We start from the raw sequence: 16,178 nt of genomic DNA on the forward strand, positions 1-16,178 counted from the left end.
TACCCTTTCTGCCCCAGGTTCAGATGGACTGACAGTGGCCTGTCCCTGCGAATGCTCAGCCTTGCTGTAGGTCTCTCGTGGCCACTGCTGGAATAAAAAGGAAGGTATTCTGTTTTATCATTACGCTCTAATAGTGGCAAGGGCTGCCAATAACACAGTTTATGTTTGAAAAAAGTTGGTAAGTTGGAAAAAAGGAATTTAAGAAAGTCTGTTTTGATTTGTGGCTCTGATCATGTGACATTGCTTTTAGCTGTGGCACAGTTTTCTTGTATTTTAGTTTGGTAATAGTGATCTGGAGTGTATGCATGTGCATAGGAAATAAGAATTCTTGCTCTGAAACACTCACAGCCCAACCTATCACTAAGGAGAGTGTCCTATGCAAAGACAGGCCCTAAATCAGTTGATTCTCTACATGCAGAGAGGAACGTGTAGGTAGATTTTCAAAGCTGTAAAAGGTATGCAGATTCCAGCACATCCCCCCTTCAGACCAGGCCTCTAGGAGATGCCTAGGTTCATAGCAGGAGTAAGTGGCGTAGGCTTTGGGTAAGCCACAGAAGTGGTACTGACTTCATACAGTTAGTGTTGCCCTTCTTCCTTTCACTGCCATCTCCTCCTTCAACACACCTCCCTCAGAGAACACTTTCTCTTTATATATGATGTCAGAAAACCATACCAGTATACTTGCAGTCCTGCTGGCTATATAACTCACAACATGAAACCACACTATCTGAAGTTTATCTACACTAAAACAATGCAATGAGATGTGCAGGTGGAAAACACATCAACCTGCACTCTATTCTTGCTCTATATGACACTATGCACTGAGATGGTTAGGAGTGCCCAAGTCTATACATGCAAAAGCAGACTTTATTTACTATTGCTAATGATTTATGCCTCTTTTTTTTTGGATGGCATATAGAGGAATACACTGAATTTCTTCACAGAGTCTAAGAACAGCATTGCTAAAGGTTAAATCCATTCTGGCTGAAAGCTATGTATGACAGGTTTTTTTCAACGTGAAATTCTGGCATCTGAAAAGCAAATTCACAACAAAATAGATCTAATCTTGTATCAGTAAAAGAATGGAATTTCAGATTTTCAAAGTTACCCTTGTAAAGGTTGTAAATGTTGATTTTTTTTAATTTCAGAAATGACATGGAATTTCACATCAATAATATCATATGTCTCAGTCATGCAAAATGGTTTAAATTGATAAAGCTTTTAACAAAGTTGAGATAAAATATTTAACTTTTAAAAAACATATTTAAAATTTACTATTTAAGATTCATCTATAAAGTGAATAATACAACTATAATTGACAAAAAAATGAGAAGTAAAGTTTGAACTAATCTTTTGGACACTAAGGTAATGCCACAACTTAAAGATTTTTGAACTGAAGTTATAAAGCCTAAATGAACAGTTTCAAGAGCTTTCTGTCAACAATCCAAATGAAATTAATTTGAAACATTTATTTTTTGACAAAAGGCATTCTATTTGAATGATAAACCAGTTTTTCAGAAATATTCAGACTCTACTGAAAACCAGAGGTTACAAGGTCCCTCTATGAGAGAATTCTGACTAACATCAGTAGGTATTTAAATCAAGAATATATAGATGTCTAATATGTGAGTCATTAGTTCTATACTTTGTACAGATGTTGGAGGACATTAATTTTCTGTTGAATAGTCCAGCACATTCCTTCAGTTTTACAGTTACATTTTAAATGTTGTATTGCTTAAATGAATACAATTTGACCTGACTTCAATAACAGAGACTGATATAGGGACTCAACTTACCTCACTTTTTGTCTGCAGACAAATAAAGCAGTAACAGCCACCACCATCACAATCAGAAACAAGCCAGCACTCACACCTTCAATAACTCCAAACAGAGGCTCTAGAAACAGAACAGTGTATTTATGTATCTTGAGGAAAAGACATGAAGAATCAATAACTTTCAGGGGTTATGCTATCATCAGCTATGAAAATGTTATATCAGCTATGAAAATGGTTAAATACAAGGAAATTACGGCACTGAAACACTCAGCTAAAACCTAGCCTTGATGTTCTGTCCTTATTTTTTCCAGATATTACACAAAATCTTTCACTCCCAACTACAGTAAAACACAGCCCCATTGTATAGGAGTTTGGTTCTCTTGCACTTCGAAGCTTTCTTGGTGATAGCTTCACTGAGCATTCATCCTTTCTTCTACTGTCAGCAGTTCCATCACGCAGTCCTCTGAATTTTCAAACTAAGGCTGGATAAGCCATGGCTCCAGCCGCCTTCAGTACGCGCAAAACAATCGGGTTTTGTTCCACTCCTTCCAAATAGTTATAGACACCAGTGTTCTGAGGCACACTATATAATCACATGCTACAGTCACTGAAAAACCAGCCTGAAACTAACCTGCTTCTGTAGTGATCGGTAAAGAGAAGAAGGTGTCTGCAAAGAGTGGTTTAGGGAGTTCCTTTGGGTCTTCACTGAAGAGCTGGGTAAAAGCCCGTATGCTGATCCTAAAAAACCAGTACCGTTATAGTTAGAGCTCATCAGATGTTCAGAACCAACAGCAGCAAAGTAAGAATTCATTTGCCCCTTAGAGAAAACTAAAGCCTTTCTACTGACCACAGGCAGTTCTTAATGCAGGCACCTGAGTTATTTGCTTTAGTTGGGAGAATACAGCTAGTGCAGGTGGAAGGCTCTGAGGTACCCTGGCAGGGGGAACAGATGCGTCTCCGGCTGCTGGCACACACAGCCTGACAGTGCCTGAAGGCAGGACCAGCAGAAGCTGCAGTGGGGAGAGGACTCAGAAATGCCTGTCGGTAGCGTAGGACACGTTTTCCCTTCGCCTGGCTGGGTGGGGCTGTGCTGTCGGAGAATGTTACAGTCCTCTTGGTAACGTGCGTGTTTCCCAGGCTGAACTTTGGGGAAATGGGCCCTAATGAGAACAGACGGTGGTACAGCAGCACTGTCTCAATGATAGTGAAGCAGTTGAGAGGCATCATGTGCACTGCCTGGCACCCTTCTGTCCATGTGGCTGTTTGGCGAGCAGCTTGCAGATCTCTTGGGAGAGTGTTTGCCCGCGGGAGGGCTGTGACTGAGCTGCACTGGAGCTCAGGTTTGGCCTCACAGACTGCATAACTGCTGAGCTTGGTCTTGGCAGTTGTCCTCTTCTACACCCTACAGCTAACCCAGGCCCAGCTCTGGAGCCAGGGGATGGTGCCACAGGTTAGCATAACCTCCAGGTTTTTCTAGCTTGTTCCAAAGGACTGGCATGGGGTAGCGGTACCAGAGTGAAGCATCCTTGCCCTCTGTTAAGTACCCTTCTGACTTAGCTGATCGTCTTAAATCTTTCCAAAGAAAGAATTAGCAGCTATAGAGCTCCCCATCAAGTTGAGGGAAATACATACACCTATTCACTGCAAAGAGTTTTGTGTAAAATTAATTGTTCATTCCCATGCTAGTGAAAGACTATGGAATGGGGGCATGTATAAAGCTTTTATAAATTCAGAGTGAAACACGAAGAACATCGTACAACAGTTCCTCTATGAACAACAGTTATTAATCTACAGAAGGTCAAGCGTATCAGACATTCAGACAGCACTATGCCTAATAACGTGACAGAGGACAGCTACCAACATAAATCTAACCTATAAGCAGTCCGAGGCTTTAGAGGTCCATCGCAGAATTTTTGCTGATCTGGATCACACCTTCCACCCAGATTTTCCATTTCTCCTCCAAGCTTAATGTCAAAGCTTTTATAGTCACTGTCAGGGTTTTCAGCACATCTACTGGCAAAATAGTTTGTCTGGTAGATGCGTATAGAGTCGTTCTGTTTGTACTCCAGGTAGGAAGGTAATGGGTGCTGCTCATCAGGCTTTGGTCCTTCACTACCTACATCATGTGCAAATAAAGACAGAAGGTTTATGTACTGCAGCATTAATGTGATGCAGTTTATAGGCTCAAGCTGTTGACAGACATATTCTTATCCAACTTTATAGCATTTCTTAGAGGCTGCACAGGCTACCTTGCGAATACGAAGCTACAGTGGTTAGGGTACCCTGTTTCTAGTACCAAGCTTACTATTATTTTTCTGGGGAACTTCAGACAGGAAGACAACACCTCAAAAGACCTCAACATATCTTTTCCAGATACGTGCAATGTATCTGGAATACATGGATACATGCAATAGCCGTGCACAGGTTGAATTCAGTGCTATGACTTTTATTCCTGTTAGTGCTGTTGGCGGGAATCTGTGATCCAGATTCCTGGATCCTAGCACCAGCTATTTCAAAAAAGCAAGTAAAAAAAATCCACACACTGACAAGTCTACTGTATAGAGATAAAAGCTGCAATAGGAAATGACAGGCGTTCCCTGAATGGAAACTCACAATACTGTGTAAAAGACTCAGGTAGGCAAAGCCACGGCAATGAATAGTCCCTTTCTCAAACAGCTTCATAGTCTGCACAAATACAACAGAGTAAATAGTGGAAATACTATCTCTGCTTTTTTCCTAAGGGCTGATGGACAGAGAGATTAAGAAGCTTTTTCAAGGGTCACAAAATACATCCTGGCATGCCAGTAAATGGAGCCACTTCCAAAACCAAGGTATTAATTGAGACATCCATCTGTTTTGTCACATATAGGTCAACTGCAGAAAGGGAGGTTTACATGCATGCTGCAAGGGCAATTTCTGTTCTGTTTTATGGTGCTGCACAAAGTCATTTTCTTCAGTAAGCAGCCACCACCTGGGAGATGCTACCTTTGCCTTCTCAGCATAGCTTACTGAGGTTCTCCAAAAGAGCTGCCTTAGTGTTCCCAGCAAACATTTAAACTGCCTTTTGAGATCTGTGCACGGCAAGGAAGTTTCTTCTGTGTTCGCTTCCAATGGCATCCAACATGTCTCCTACTGTGGAAATTTCCTGAACATGCATGACAGCATAACCTAGAGTACAGAAGCTAACTGCTGCTTCTGGCTGAGCTCTGCAATTTCTACTGACTTTCTGAGGAGAAGACTGAGTTCCTAAGTCCCCAGGCTAGGGAACAGGTATAGATCCAAAACATCTACGAAACTCAGCCGCTAGATGAGAAGAACCTCCTTTGATGTGTAGTGACAGCAGTGTACCTCCCCATGTAACTCCTATAGAGAGAATGGTGTTACATGACGACACTTACCATCAGCCTCTCTAACAACCACAGTAAAGTACTTCACAGCTCCATTAGTATCACTAAACCAGCTGCAGTTAAAAGTAAAGTTGATGGAGGATTTGGTAATCAGGACCTCCTTTTTGTTCACTCGTATGTCTGGAGGTGGCTGAGGGGGACCTGAGTAATTTAAAAAAAAAAAAAAAAAGAAAAGAAAAAAAGAAAAGAGAGAGAAAGCATTATCTCTGTATTTGCTGTAAGCTAGACCTAGAAAGGGAAATGCAATTCATAATAAAGCTCAGCTGACTGGACCAAGTCTCTGATTCTATTCTCTTTGCAGTCAAGAAAGTGTCTTCACCTCCCCCAGGGAAACTGCCAAAGCATGAAACAAGCCAGCACCGAGTTAACCATAATAACAGTGGCAGCTTCTCAGTAGGAACTCCTGCAGAAGCCCACACTGAAACGCATTAAAGTCTTGCTAAATCTATGAAATCAGAAATTGTAGCTGCTAAAAATGACACAAGTTTAAGCCAGGTAATTGGAGGTCACTTAGCACACTCACTACAGAAAGTTACCTATTTTAAGAATGTAAATTTCTGCTTCCTTTTCCAGAGGAACAGCTCTGAGTCAGCCAGACACAGCATTCAACTACAGAGTACCACTTTCCAGACTGACTGCAGAATTTCCATAGGAAATATTCTTCATATGATAGAAAGCTATACCTTGAACAGTGACACAGCAGAAGTACACTGGAAAGCAAAGTACATACAGAAAAACCTTCAGAGGACCAGTGCAGCAAAAGTGGGGATTTTAATCTACATCACTGAATCTTTTCAGTCGGTATTATTGAAACTATTATTGCATGTATGGGAAACATAGTAAGCAGGTGGCTAAACTTCAAAGGTTTTAGATTATGCAAAAAGAACCAATAATTCACACATTTATATGTTGTTTAGCTGAACCTCTTAGATCCACAAAGCCTAGCTGCAATTTTTTCTGTTCCCTTGAGGTAGGGCCCCCAGTGTTAACCAGAGCCAGAGAGAGCAGCAGAGTTCAAAACAAATAAGAACAAATGTGAAACAGCTACCCTTCAAATAGGACTCAGTCTCACTTCTTGTGGCACAAGTAGCTAGCTCTTACTACATCTGAATTTGTAGCATCCTTTGTGGTAGAGGAAGGAGATGACATGGTTGCAATTAAAAGGCAATTGATGGGGGCAGGGAGAAGGTGCATTAATGACTGAACTCTGCAGCTTAGCTCACTAGCTTCCAAACCAAATATAATTTTTATGATCTAGCATTTCACACAAATGTGGCTTTTTATAAGCAGCTATAGAGGCATCCCTGAATACAGGCCTCCTGGCCATCCTGCCATTTTTGAGAAGTTTAGCCCTGGAATGGTTCAGGTCTCTGTGTTGGGCTGCACCACTGATCCAGCAGTGCTGGACAAACTGGAGCAGCTCTAGGGACAGCAATGCCAGGCTGTTAACCATGGTGACACCTGGCAGTGCAGAGGCACCAGCAGATGCTACTCCTACCCTCTATCCAGCAGCCTTTGGGTGGAGAAACCAAACAAGCTGTTTCAAAGCACATGCTACAGAATCTGTGATCCTCTCTCAAGCATAACTCTTACAGGTGATTTGGTCAGGTAGCACCTCAGAAAAGTGTACAGGGAGTGCAAAGAGGATACAGTGCCACAACCCAATGTCCTTACTGATGGATATTTGTGCTGAGGATGGCTACCATCTGTGAGGGAAAAGAGGCAGGCACAGGAAGCCAAGCAGCAACCTTGAAGACAATTAAAGGTGTGTGATGATGAGGGCATCTTTGGTGCTGAATATCAGAGTGACAGGATAATTTTTCATGATTCTCAGGCCATACTTCATGAATGAGCCAAATAAGCTGGCAAAGTAACGAGAGGCAATATAGTTAAGATCCTGCATTGTGTGTCACAACAGGGACCAAAGGACGGGTTCACTCTCTTTTGGCCACCAGATTATGAGTGCCACACATTGGCAACTGTGGAGTTCAGAACTCCTTTTGCTGTCTAACCAACACAAGCAATTGCTTACTGCTGCTTACTGCCTCCCTTTGCAGCAACTCTGTATTCCACTTACGGTCAATCATTGTGATGGTGCTGTCTTCAACTACTTCACTCGTCATGTCTGCAGAATGCACCTTGATGGACACCAGGTATCGCTTGTGGGGAACGAGTGTCATGATATTAAGCAGTGATTTGTCTTTTTCTATCCTTTTAGAAAATTCCACTTCGCGAGTGTCCATTTTTTTGCATTCGACGCTATACCCGTCAAAGTCAGAATCAGGAGGAGTCCAGGAACATGCAATGGCAGTAGAGGTCTGGGGCCGACAATGAAGACTTTGTATCTTGTCTGGTTCTAGAGGAACGTTGAGAAGTTGAAGCTCAGTGGGAAAAGGGACAGGCATCACACACTCTGCTCACCCTACAGCCCCTAGATTCTGCATCTGGCTGGGAGCCAGAATTCCCACTTCTCCTGCAAGTGTGCACTGCCTGATTATTAGGCAACGCTGTCTAACTCATTTTACCCACCTGATAGTGACATCAGCTTCAGCAGGGCTGTGAAGCTTCGGTAATTAATCATGAAAACAAACAAAACTACTTGCTGAAGTCTTAACAAAAACAACAATGCACAGCAATGGATTTCTAGAACTGTTACAACTTATTTGGAAGTTACATGTGGTCAACAGTATCTGTCATCTCATGATTGATCTGGTTTCCTGGGTAGCATGTGGTGTGTCCATATTACTAAAACATACTACAGAAGTATGCTCTATCCATGTAATATTGGAGCACCATTTATAATGCGTGACACGTAACAGAGATAGGATTTTACTTTCAGTTGGCGACATCTACACTTAAGTGAAAAAATACAGGTGAAAGAGGTAGATATGCTCTCATTTTAATCAGTACGCTGAATGAAGACTAAAGAGCTATTCAGCTTACTAAACACATATGTCGATTTGGAGCTGAATCCTACCCCAAGTGACATGAGGGTTTGCTGAGGCTCAGTTATTTTTACAGTTCCAGGTCACTTTTTCAAATCAGCCTGCTAACTGAGGTTGCTAGAGACAGCTAGAGATGATGTGGATCCACAGACATGGACAGAAACGCAGAGAAGTGAAACACTCTGATTACAGTTTCAAATCTAGTACAGCAGGGTTTCATTCATCCTTCCTGTCTGATGATTCAGAAACATTTTGATTATTTCAGTATCCTACTGTCAAAGAAGTGTGGATGTTCAGCCTAATTTTACCCCTGAAACTGACTGATTTAGGCTCTGCAACCAAACTGCCCCACACTGGATGTGAAGATTGTAAATGTCAGTCCATTTTCAATCTTTAAACAGTTGACCTTGCATACAGAAAGAACTTAAAATCTAGCTGAATTTATTGCTTTAATTCATGAATTTATTAATGAAAATTACTGACTGTGAAAGGAATTGATAAGATTTAACAGTTTTGCATCTTCTCCAGCTAAGTGTTAGTGGGCAATGGAAATCTTACTTACTCGTTCTCACACTTGCAGACTGTGACTGACTGTATGTCTTCCAGCTGTCACCACTGACAGTTCTAACATTGAACTCATAGAATCTTCCTGGTCGCAGGCCATAGATGATACGTACTTTAGATTTGCTGCTGCTGTAGGGATTGAATACTGTGAGGTGATCTTTTGGAAGCCACTGCAACTCAAAATCATCATAATCTGTCCAGTCGGGAGGACCCAGCCAAGTGATTGATAAAGAAGTGTTGGTAACATCAGTAAACGATACAGTGTTAGGAGGGCTGGGTGCTACACAGAAAGGGTGAGGGGACAGGGAAAAAAAAAAAAAGATATTATTAACAAATTTTTACAAAAAACAAATAAGATGAAACATGCATTAATTTCTTCATGCATTACGAAGTGCTTTATATTATCCCATGTACAGAGCCAATTACTGCATCTGTGCTGATGGTGGTGACTTTCACAGACATATTCCTGAGTCTTTGAAAGAAAACCAGTGCTGAACAAAATCCCACTGCAATGGTTTAACATGCTTAAGAATATCCTTTATCTTTACACTTTCAGTGACTCTTACAATAAATCCTCCCTCAGAGTAAGTCTGTTGGGAACTAATATGAATTTTGACACATGGGACTAAACGAAAATCCCAAAGCTTTCGCATCTTTTACCTGTTCTTCCTTCAGCATTTGCTGTGTTGGTCAGATCACCACTGTGAGTCACCACAAGCAGCGTGTACTTTCTGCCTGGAACTAGCCCCTGGAAATGCCATTCTTTCAGGTCTTTCCTGTGCCATGTTTCTTTCTGTGACCCATTTGGGTTGTAAAGATTCAGCTCATAGAAGTCAACATCTCCTGCTGCTGGACTCCAGGTGAACCACAGACTGTCTGTCATGTTTCGGTTGGATGCCTTGAGGCCAACAACTGGGGCTGGTACTGAAAAAAGACGACGACTATTACTTTATGTAGAACATCCTTAGGGTGAGGAGAAGCAACAAAATCAAGCAGACTTGAACCTTATCCTGTTAATGAAAGCTGTGTAATAAACTAGACAGCTATCACAGGTGGCCAAAAAGCCAGGAGGTATCAGGAAGTATATCTCAACAGTTTCCTTTCTTATTTTGAACTGTCACTGTCCCCAAAAAGAGGCTGAAATGTTTATAATAGTTTTCCAAATGTTAAGCAGCTTTTTCCTGGTCAGCGTCTGGAAACATCCAATTCTGAGGTAGCTGAAGAAAGTGCACTGCTGTCCAGAGGCAGTCTTACAACGGGGTTACTATATGGTGCCTAAAGGATAAATTTTCATAATGTTGGGGCTGCTAGAGCTGCTTAGGAAACTGCTTCCCACATGTGGCTGAACAAACACAGAGCTGCAGGCAAAGCTCTCCAAGTGAAACAAGTTTTATTTCATTGGTAGATTGTCTACCAATTAACCCTACCTGCTTTGCTTTTTTGTCTTTTCCACTCACAGACCAATATTGCTTTTACGGTGGGAGACAGCTGTTTTCCTTTAAGACTTAAGCAGCATGTATTTGGACATCCTTCTCCTGACCTGAGTACCTGGGAACTATTGTAAAGGTCTTTGCTTCACTTCTTCTGTTGTAAAGACATCATTCAGAATTTACCTTCTTATTTGCTTAATTCTTTTTCTGTGTAAGAGCCAATTTTGATATTTCTAATAGTTGCTGTAATCCAGCATGAGCATCAGACTCAGACCAGATCACTGGTGTCTCCCACGAGCACCATAAGCAACACAGAGGAGACAGGTGGTTTTCTTATAGGTTCTTGCCTGTTCTCCCAAAGACAGATGACTCATTAGTGAGGTCTCCGCTGTGGGTAACAATCACCATTCGATACATCCTGCCTTGCCGCAAGTTCTGGAATGAACACTGCTGGAGGTGCTGCTCTCCTGAAATCCTGTCATGAAGGGACTTGTCTGGGTTGTATAGGAAGATGTCATACGAATCAAGCTCCCCTTGCGAGGTGGTCCAGCTGAAGGACAGTCGGTCAGTAGTGTTCTCTGTGACCTTCAGATTTGTAACAGCTGCTGGAACTGAAAAGAAGGATAAATGCAAGAGTAAATATCAAAGTGTCTAGCTACTAAGCCGAACTTTTAATAAAGTAACAACCCATGGCTGGAACACATTCAATTAAGCCACAAGTAGCTAAGTACTGTCAACAGCAACTTTCAGAAGCAAGGGGAACGAATTTATCAAGTGCTTCTGAGTCTCTTCAATACAATGTTCGTATTTCCCAGCAGACCTGGTTCTCCAGCCTGTGCTCACACAAAACTCTCCATTAGCTTCTACAAGAAGCTTTAACTGAGTAAAGACTGCAAGGCTCGGCTTTAGGTTTAGAGGTGTGCATTCACATCAAATCCTGTGCTAAGAGCCTTGAGACTGTGAATTAAAAACTTGATGACAATAAAGCATTCGGGTAATTCTATAACAGACTGAGGAAAGCATTCAGCACTTTGGTTTAATATCCTTACTCTGAACCATGGCCACATTATTATCCTAAAAAATTTCAGATTCACATACCAAGCACATATCAGATAAAACACATCTGGAATGTGTTCCTACTAGGATATTTCCAGAATCAAGATATACAGATGAGACCTGTATTAATGATATCTGACTAAGGGAACTATAAATAAATTGAGATGGTTTAGTGGTGGACTTGGCATTCCTGGGTTAATGGTTGGACTCAATGATATTAGAAGTCTTTTGCAACCTAAACTATTCTATGATTTTACGTTCTAATTACCTGTTCGGCCAACAGTTTCTGCTCGCTTACTGAAGAGCCCGCCACTGACTGTGAAAACTTGTATTTTATACTTCTTGCCAGCCAATAAATCTTCAAATTTGTGCTGTTTGGCAGTAGCTGGCTCTGATTTGTTGCTCAGGAGGATTCCTTGCTCATTCAAGAGCAGAATGTCGTATCTTTCAGCTACACCAGGAGCTTTCTGCCAGGTTACTAACAAGGAATGACTGCTGTAAGCATGACGTGCTAATAATTCCTGGACAGAGGCTGGAACTGGAAACAACAATTAAAGGCAAGATGTTACCAGGAGAAATATGGACCATTCAATACACAACTGTGAACAGAGTAATTAATAGAAAATATCTTCATACATTTGCATGTTTACTATGGGAAAAGGAATGTCTGTGCATATATTTACTCAGGCAAATGGTTCCTAGATATAAATACAATCAGGTGAGGTTACAGAGCATCACGGATATCTGAACTGGGCATAGAGAAGCAATAGATACATACAAATTACCATGAAGAGAGAGAAGAGTGAGATGAACTGACTGAAACAGTTAAGGCAGGCATGTGAAAAAGAACTGAAAAATAAAGAAGTGGTAAATTGGTGCAAAATAGTGGCACAGAACATAAAATGTTAGCCAGCAGCTGTTGCACAAAAGTCAAGGCCAGAGCAAATGCATGCAGGTGCTAAAGAGAGAGAATGGATTAAAAACAAGGTGTTCCACTGTTTTGTGTGTTCCCACACACAGTATATTGGGGCAATACATAGTTAAACAAGCCTTGACCATGCAACGGGTTCTGCTAGAACACAGTATCTGACTACAGGGAACCCTGCAGATGTATTTGTCAGATGGGTACAGGCATAGGACTCGGGAGGAATGGAACTGCATGCATCCTGTGAAGGCACATTTTGGGCTGGGGACTTGAATTTGACACACATTCACCCAGGTAGAGCTACTGATGTGCCAGATCTCACTGGTATTAACAGACCCAAGACTAAGTGTCTGCAAGTGTAAGGACTCAAATGCTCTTTGAGATGAAACCTTCTCGTGCGCCTGGGTGTCCCCATACCCAATGGTGTGTTCATAAACATTACATAAGGGTCAGCTTCTGGGAATACATAATGCAACTTGCTCCTTGTCTCAAAAGAAACGTACTTGTTCTCCCAAAAGCTGCTAAGCTGTTGTGCAAGGTGCCACTGTTAGATTGCACCACCACCTGGTACTGCTCCCCAGCTTCCAACTTGTGAAACGTGTGCTCAGAGACATGTTTAGAGACACTCTGGGAATCAAGCTGATGGTTTTGCTGAAATATAGTCACTGTGTAGGAATCAACATCTCCACCTCCAGGAGTCCAGCTCACTTTCAGGCTGTTTGTCATGCCATTAGGTGACACATGAATGTTTCTGACCACACTTGGAACTGAAAAAAAGGGAACACAAAGGCACCTGCTCACAAGTTTCCTGTTTGATTCAGACTTTTTCAATTCCTACTTTTTTATAGCCACAGCAAACGATTCAAAGGGCAAAGAGCATTTACAGGTACAAGTAATTTCAGTCATAGGTAAACACAAGTAAAGCTGAAGACATTTGTGTAGGATTGTGCCATTTTAGAAAAGCAAGTCTATGTTTACAGGAACAAAAGTAAAGAAAATATAAATGAAATGGAAAAAAATTGTATGTTCGTTTATCTGGAAAACCTCCTTCTTCTCCAAATAATACTTTAGAAACATCTCAGAAAATCAAATCTCTTTATTTAGACTTAAATTAGTTAGCTGTTTTGCAGTTATAATCTCACCCATTCATTTCAGGTGGGTAGAGGTGTAAAATAGCTTAAGTGATTTACCTAGAGATACTAAACAAACAACTGGCATACATAGGTGTCCTGGTTTCAGCCAGGATAGAGTTTATGTTCCTCTTAGTAGCTGGTGCAGTGCTGTGTTTTGGGTTTGGTGAGAGAAAAGTGTTAATAATGCAATGATGTTTGAAGTTGTTGCTGGGTGATGTTTATACTAAGTCAAGGACTATTCAGTTTCTCAGGCCCTGCCACGAGAGGGCTGGAGGGGTACAAGAAATGGGGAGGGGACACAGCCAGGACAGCTGATCTGAACTGGCCAAAGAGAGATTCCCTACCACAGAACATTATTCTAAGTATATAAACTGGGGGGAGTTTGCCATGGCCAGCCAACCACTGCCTGGGGACTGTCTGGACATTGATCAGTCAGTGGGTAGTGAGCAATTGTATTGTGCATCACTTGGATTATTTTTTCCCTCCTTCTCTTTGGATTTTATTCCTCTCTCCTTCTCCCTCCTTTTCATTACAACTGTTGTTGTTGTTATTATTATTATTATTTAATTTCAATTATTAAGTTGTTCTTATCTCAACTCTTGAGTTTCACCTTTTTCATGATTGTCTTCCCCGTCTCTTGGGGGTGATGAGGGGGTAGGGAGTAAGAGAGCAGCTGCATGGTATAGTTGCTGGATGGGGCTAAACCACGACAATGGGAATAACAAAAACCCAAACGCTAACATTTCATTACCATTCCTATGCAACAAATCAGATTATCAGCCAACAATCAGATATTGGTAACTGTGACATTTGTTTATTAAGTGCAGATCAAGTTGGCTGAAGTACCAGTGTGATTTTCAATGAGATCTGCTGTCTTTATGTCCTGTCAGTGTTACAGGAGCTCAAATAAGATTGTGGCTCACCCTTGATTTTCTGTGACTCATTCTTTCCTCTAGAGAAGCCTCAACACATTTTAAATACCACATTATTTCTTACTTGTCAGGCCTTCTATGAAAGTAGCACGTTGTGCATCTCCACTGATGGTCAAGACAAGAATTTTGTATAGACGTCCTGGAGTCAGAGCTGTGAACCAATACTCCTCAACGGTGTTCCCAAGGAAAATGGGTGGGAAGATCTTCATATCATTGAAGAGGAGCTGAATCTCATATTTATCAACATCCCCTTCAGCCTTTAACCAAGTTACCTGCAGATCTTCTGTGCTCCTATTACTAAGAGTCAGTTCCTTCACTGACTCTGGCACTGAAGAGATGAGAAGACAGACAGGAAACTTCTCAGTACTTATTACCAGGTCACAGCAAGAAGATAATAGCTCTGAAGCCATGCTCCTGAGCTAAAACTTTTCATTCAGTTCCCTAGGAAAAGCAGTAGACTGCACTTATTTGCAAGGGTTGCTGTTTGTGGTTTGTACCATATCTAACACTGGAAGGTCCCATTTCAAAACAGAAAGTCCACAATTTATCAGCATAAAAATAATGAACAAACAACAACAGAGCTTGCAAGGAGTTTGCATAGCCAACAAAAATTGAGCAGGATCTGCATGTACCAACAAATGAAGTGCAAACAGACCGGAACTATGGGACACCTGAGGCAATCTACATGATGCAACATCACATGCGCAGTTCCCAACTCCTGCCAGACACAGGTCAGTTATTTTTGTCCAGTGCTACATCTGTGTTAAAAAACTCGGTTTCTTAGCATGACTCATTAACTTACATGTAGTGACAGGTGAAGACAGGCGGATTGCATCCAAATTCCTGCTGGCTCACAACTAGCCACCTTACCATCTTTGCCCCACGTTCTCCAACTCCAATTCTTTGGGTAATTTGAGTAGAGTGAGGTCTAGTCTATCTTCTTTCTTATACATTTCCACGACCAGAAAAAACTATCTTGTACATTCTGGCACAGTTTAAGCATTAATACTAAGCTTATGGGGAAATCTGTTTTTCAGTTTTCCACGTTTCAGGATTTGCTTTCCAATTTCACAGCACAAGTCTCTTCTTTTAATTTCTATACATCTTTAACTTAAACACTGGTCATAAACAAATTCTGCTTTCCATATTTGGAACGACAAACATTCAAAGATTCACACTAAGTATTCTATGTTAAAATCATATGAGATCTTTGAGCCTAAGTATGGTAAATAGAAAAAAATCCTGGAGTGTCTCAGGATGTTTCCAGGGTGTTTACTTACTTGTTCTTCCATAGACCCTTTCACTAGTTTCGTATTTCCCACTCTTTGTGCTGACCGTGACACTGTACTGCCTCCCTGGGACCAGATTAGTGAACACACATTCATTTTCATCCTTTGGGACACTTTTTGTTTGGATGAAATCATTGTTGTTCTTGATGATCACTTCATAATTATCAAAATATCCAGAGGCGTGTAACCAGGACACCTTCAAGTAGTCACTTCTGGCTGAATTGCTGACAGTAAGTCCCTGAACACTTGAAGGGACTGAAAGAAAAAATACAATTAAAGATTCAGAAAGCGGTAACTTCCTGAAGTAACAGGAGCTGTGGCAGTAGACTATACTTGTGGTAATTACCAGACTTTTCTGAGGAAGTTGCAAAAAGACCACAATGTGGATTTAAGCAATACTCTACCCTCTAAAATAGTAACTGCAGTTTCCACGCTGCTTTACATCATATGACAATGGTTTGTCTTTCCAATTTTTGGTCTTTTGGAACTTGGTCAGTTTTGCTTACAGCAGTGAGTTCCAAAGGTTCACATTAATCCTGATTTTGCTTCTCCTCATACAAATGCCTGTCCCTTGGATTTTCACTTAAACATAAAGAGAAGACTAAAACTGCACTAACTTGATACTCTTTGTCGTTTTAACACCCATTACTGTCATTCTTTTATTCTACTGGTTTACCCAGTGAAAAGTCTCAGCCTTTTCAATTTTCGAGGAAGTTCTAAAA

General features: G+C 41.2%; 1 protein-coding gene across 4 annotated transcripts in view; it reads right to left on the bottom strand.

The window, feature by feature from the left end:
- The window catches only part of PTPRB (protein tyrosine phosphatase receptor type B), a 78,645-nt gene that overhangs the window by 27,137 nt on the left and 35,330 nt on the right, over positions 1–16,178 (bottom strand). For 2 of the 4 annotated variants that reach the window (XM_080392673.1, XM_080392676.1), the window contains 13 exons: positions 15,448–15,711; positions 14,232–14,495; positions 12,606–12,869; positions 11,446–11,715; positions 10,469–10,732; positions 9,352–9,615; positions 8,690–8,971; positions 7,260–7,538; positions 5,174–5,323; positions 3,648–3,891; positions 2,407–2,513; positions 1,797–1,896; positions 4–87 (listed from right to left, as the gene is read on the bottom strand). In XM_080392673.1, the coding sequence (XP_080248799.1) occupies positions 4–87; positions 1,797–1,896; positions 2,407–2,513; positions 3,648–3,891; positions 5,174–5,323; positions 7,260–7,538; positions 8,690–8,971; positions 9,352–9,615; positions 10,469–10,732; positions 11,446–11,715; positions 12,606–12,869; positions 14,232–14,495; positions 15,448–15,711 (2,836 nt within the window). The remainder of the gene's footprint in view (positions 1–3; positions 88–1,796; positions 1,897–2,406; positions 2,514–3,647; positions 3,892–5,173; positions 5,324–7,259; positions 7,539–8,689; positions 8,972–9,351; positions 9,616–10,468; positions 10,733–11,445; positions 11,716–12,605; positions 12,870–14,231; positions 14,496–15,447; positions 15,712–16,178) is intronic. The other 2 variants (XM_080392674.1, XM_080392675.1) reach the window with 2 other exon arrangements.

This window comes from Falco punctatus, assembly GCF_963210335.1.
Source record: "Falco punctatus genome assembly, chromosome: 6".
Lineage (NCBI taxonomy): Eukaryota > Metazoa > Chordata > Aves > Falconiformes > Falconidae > Falco > Falco punctatus.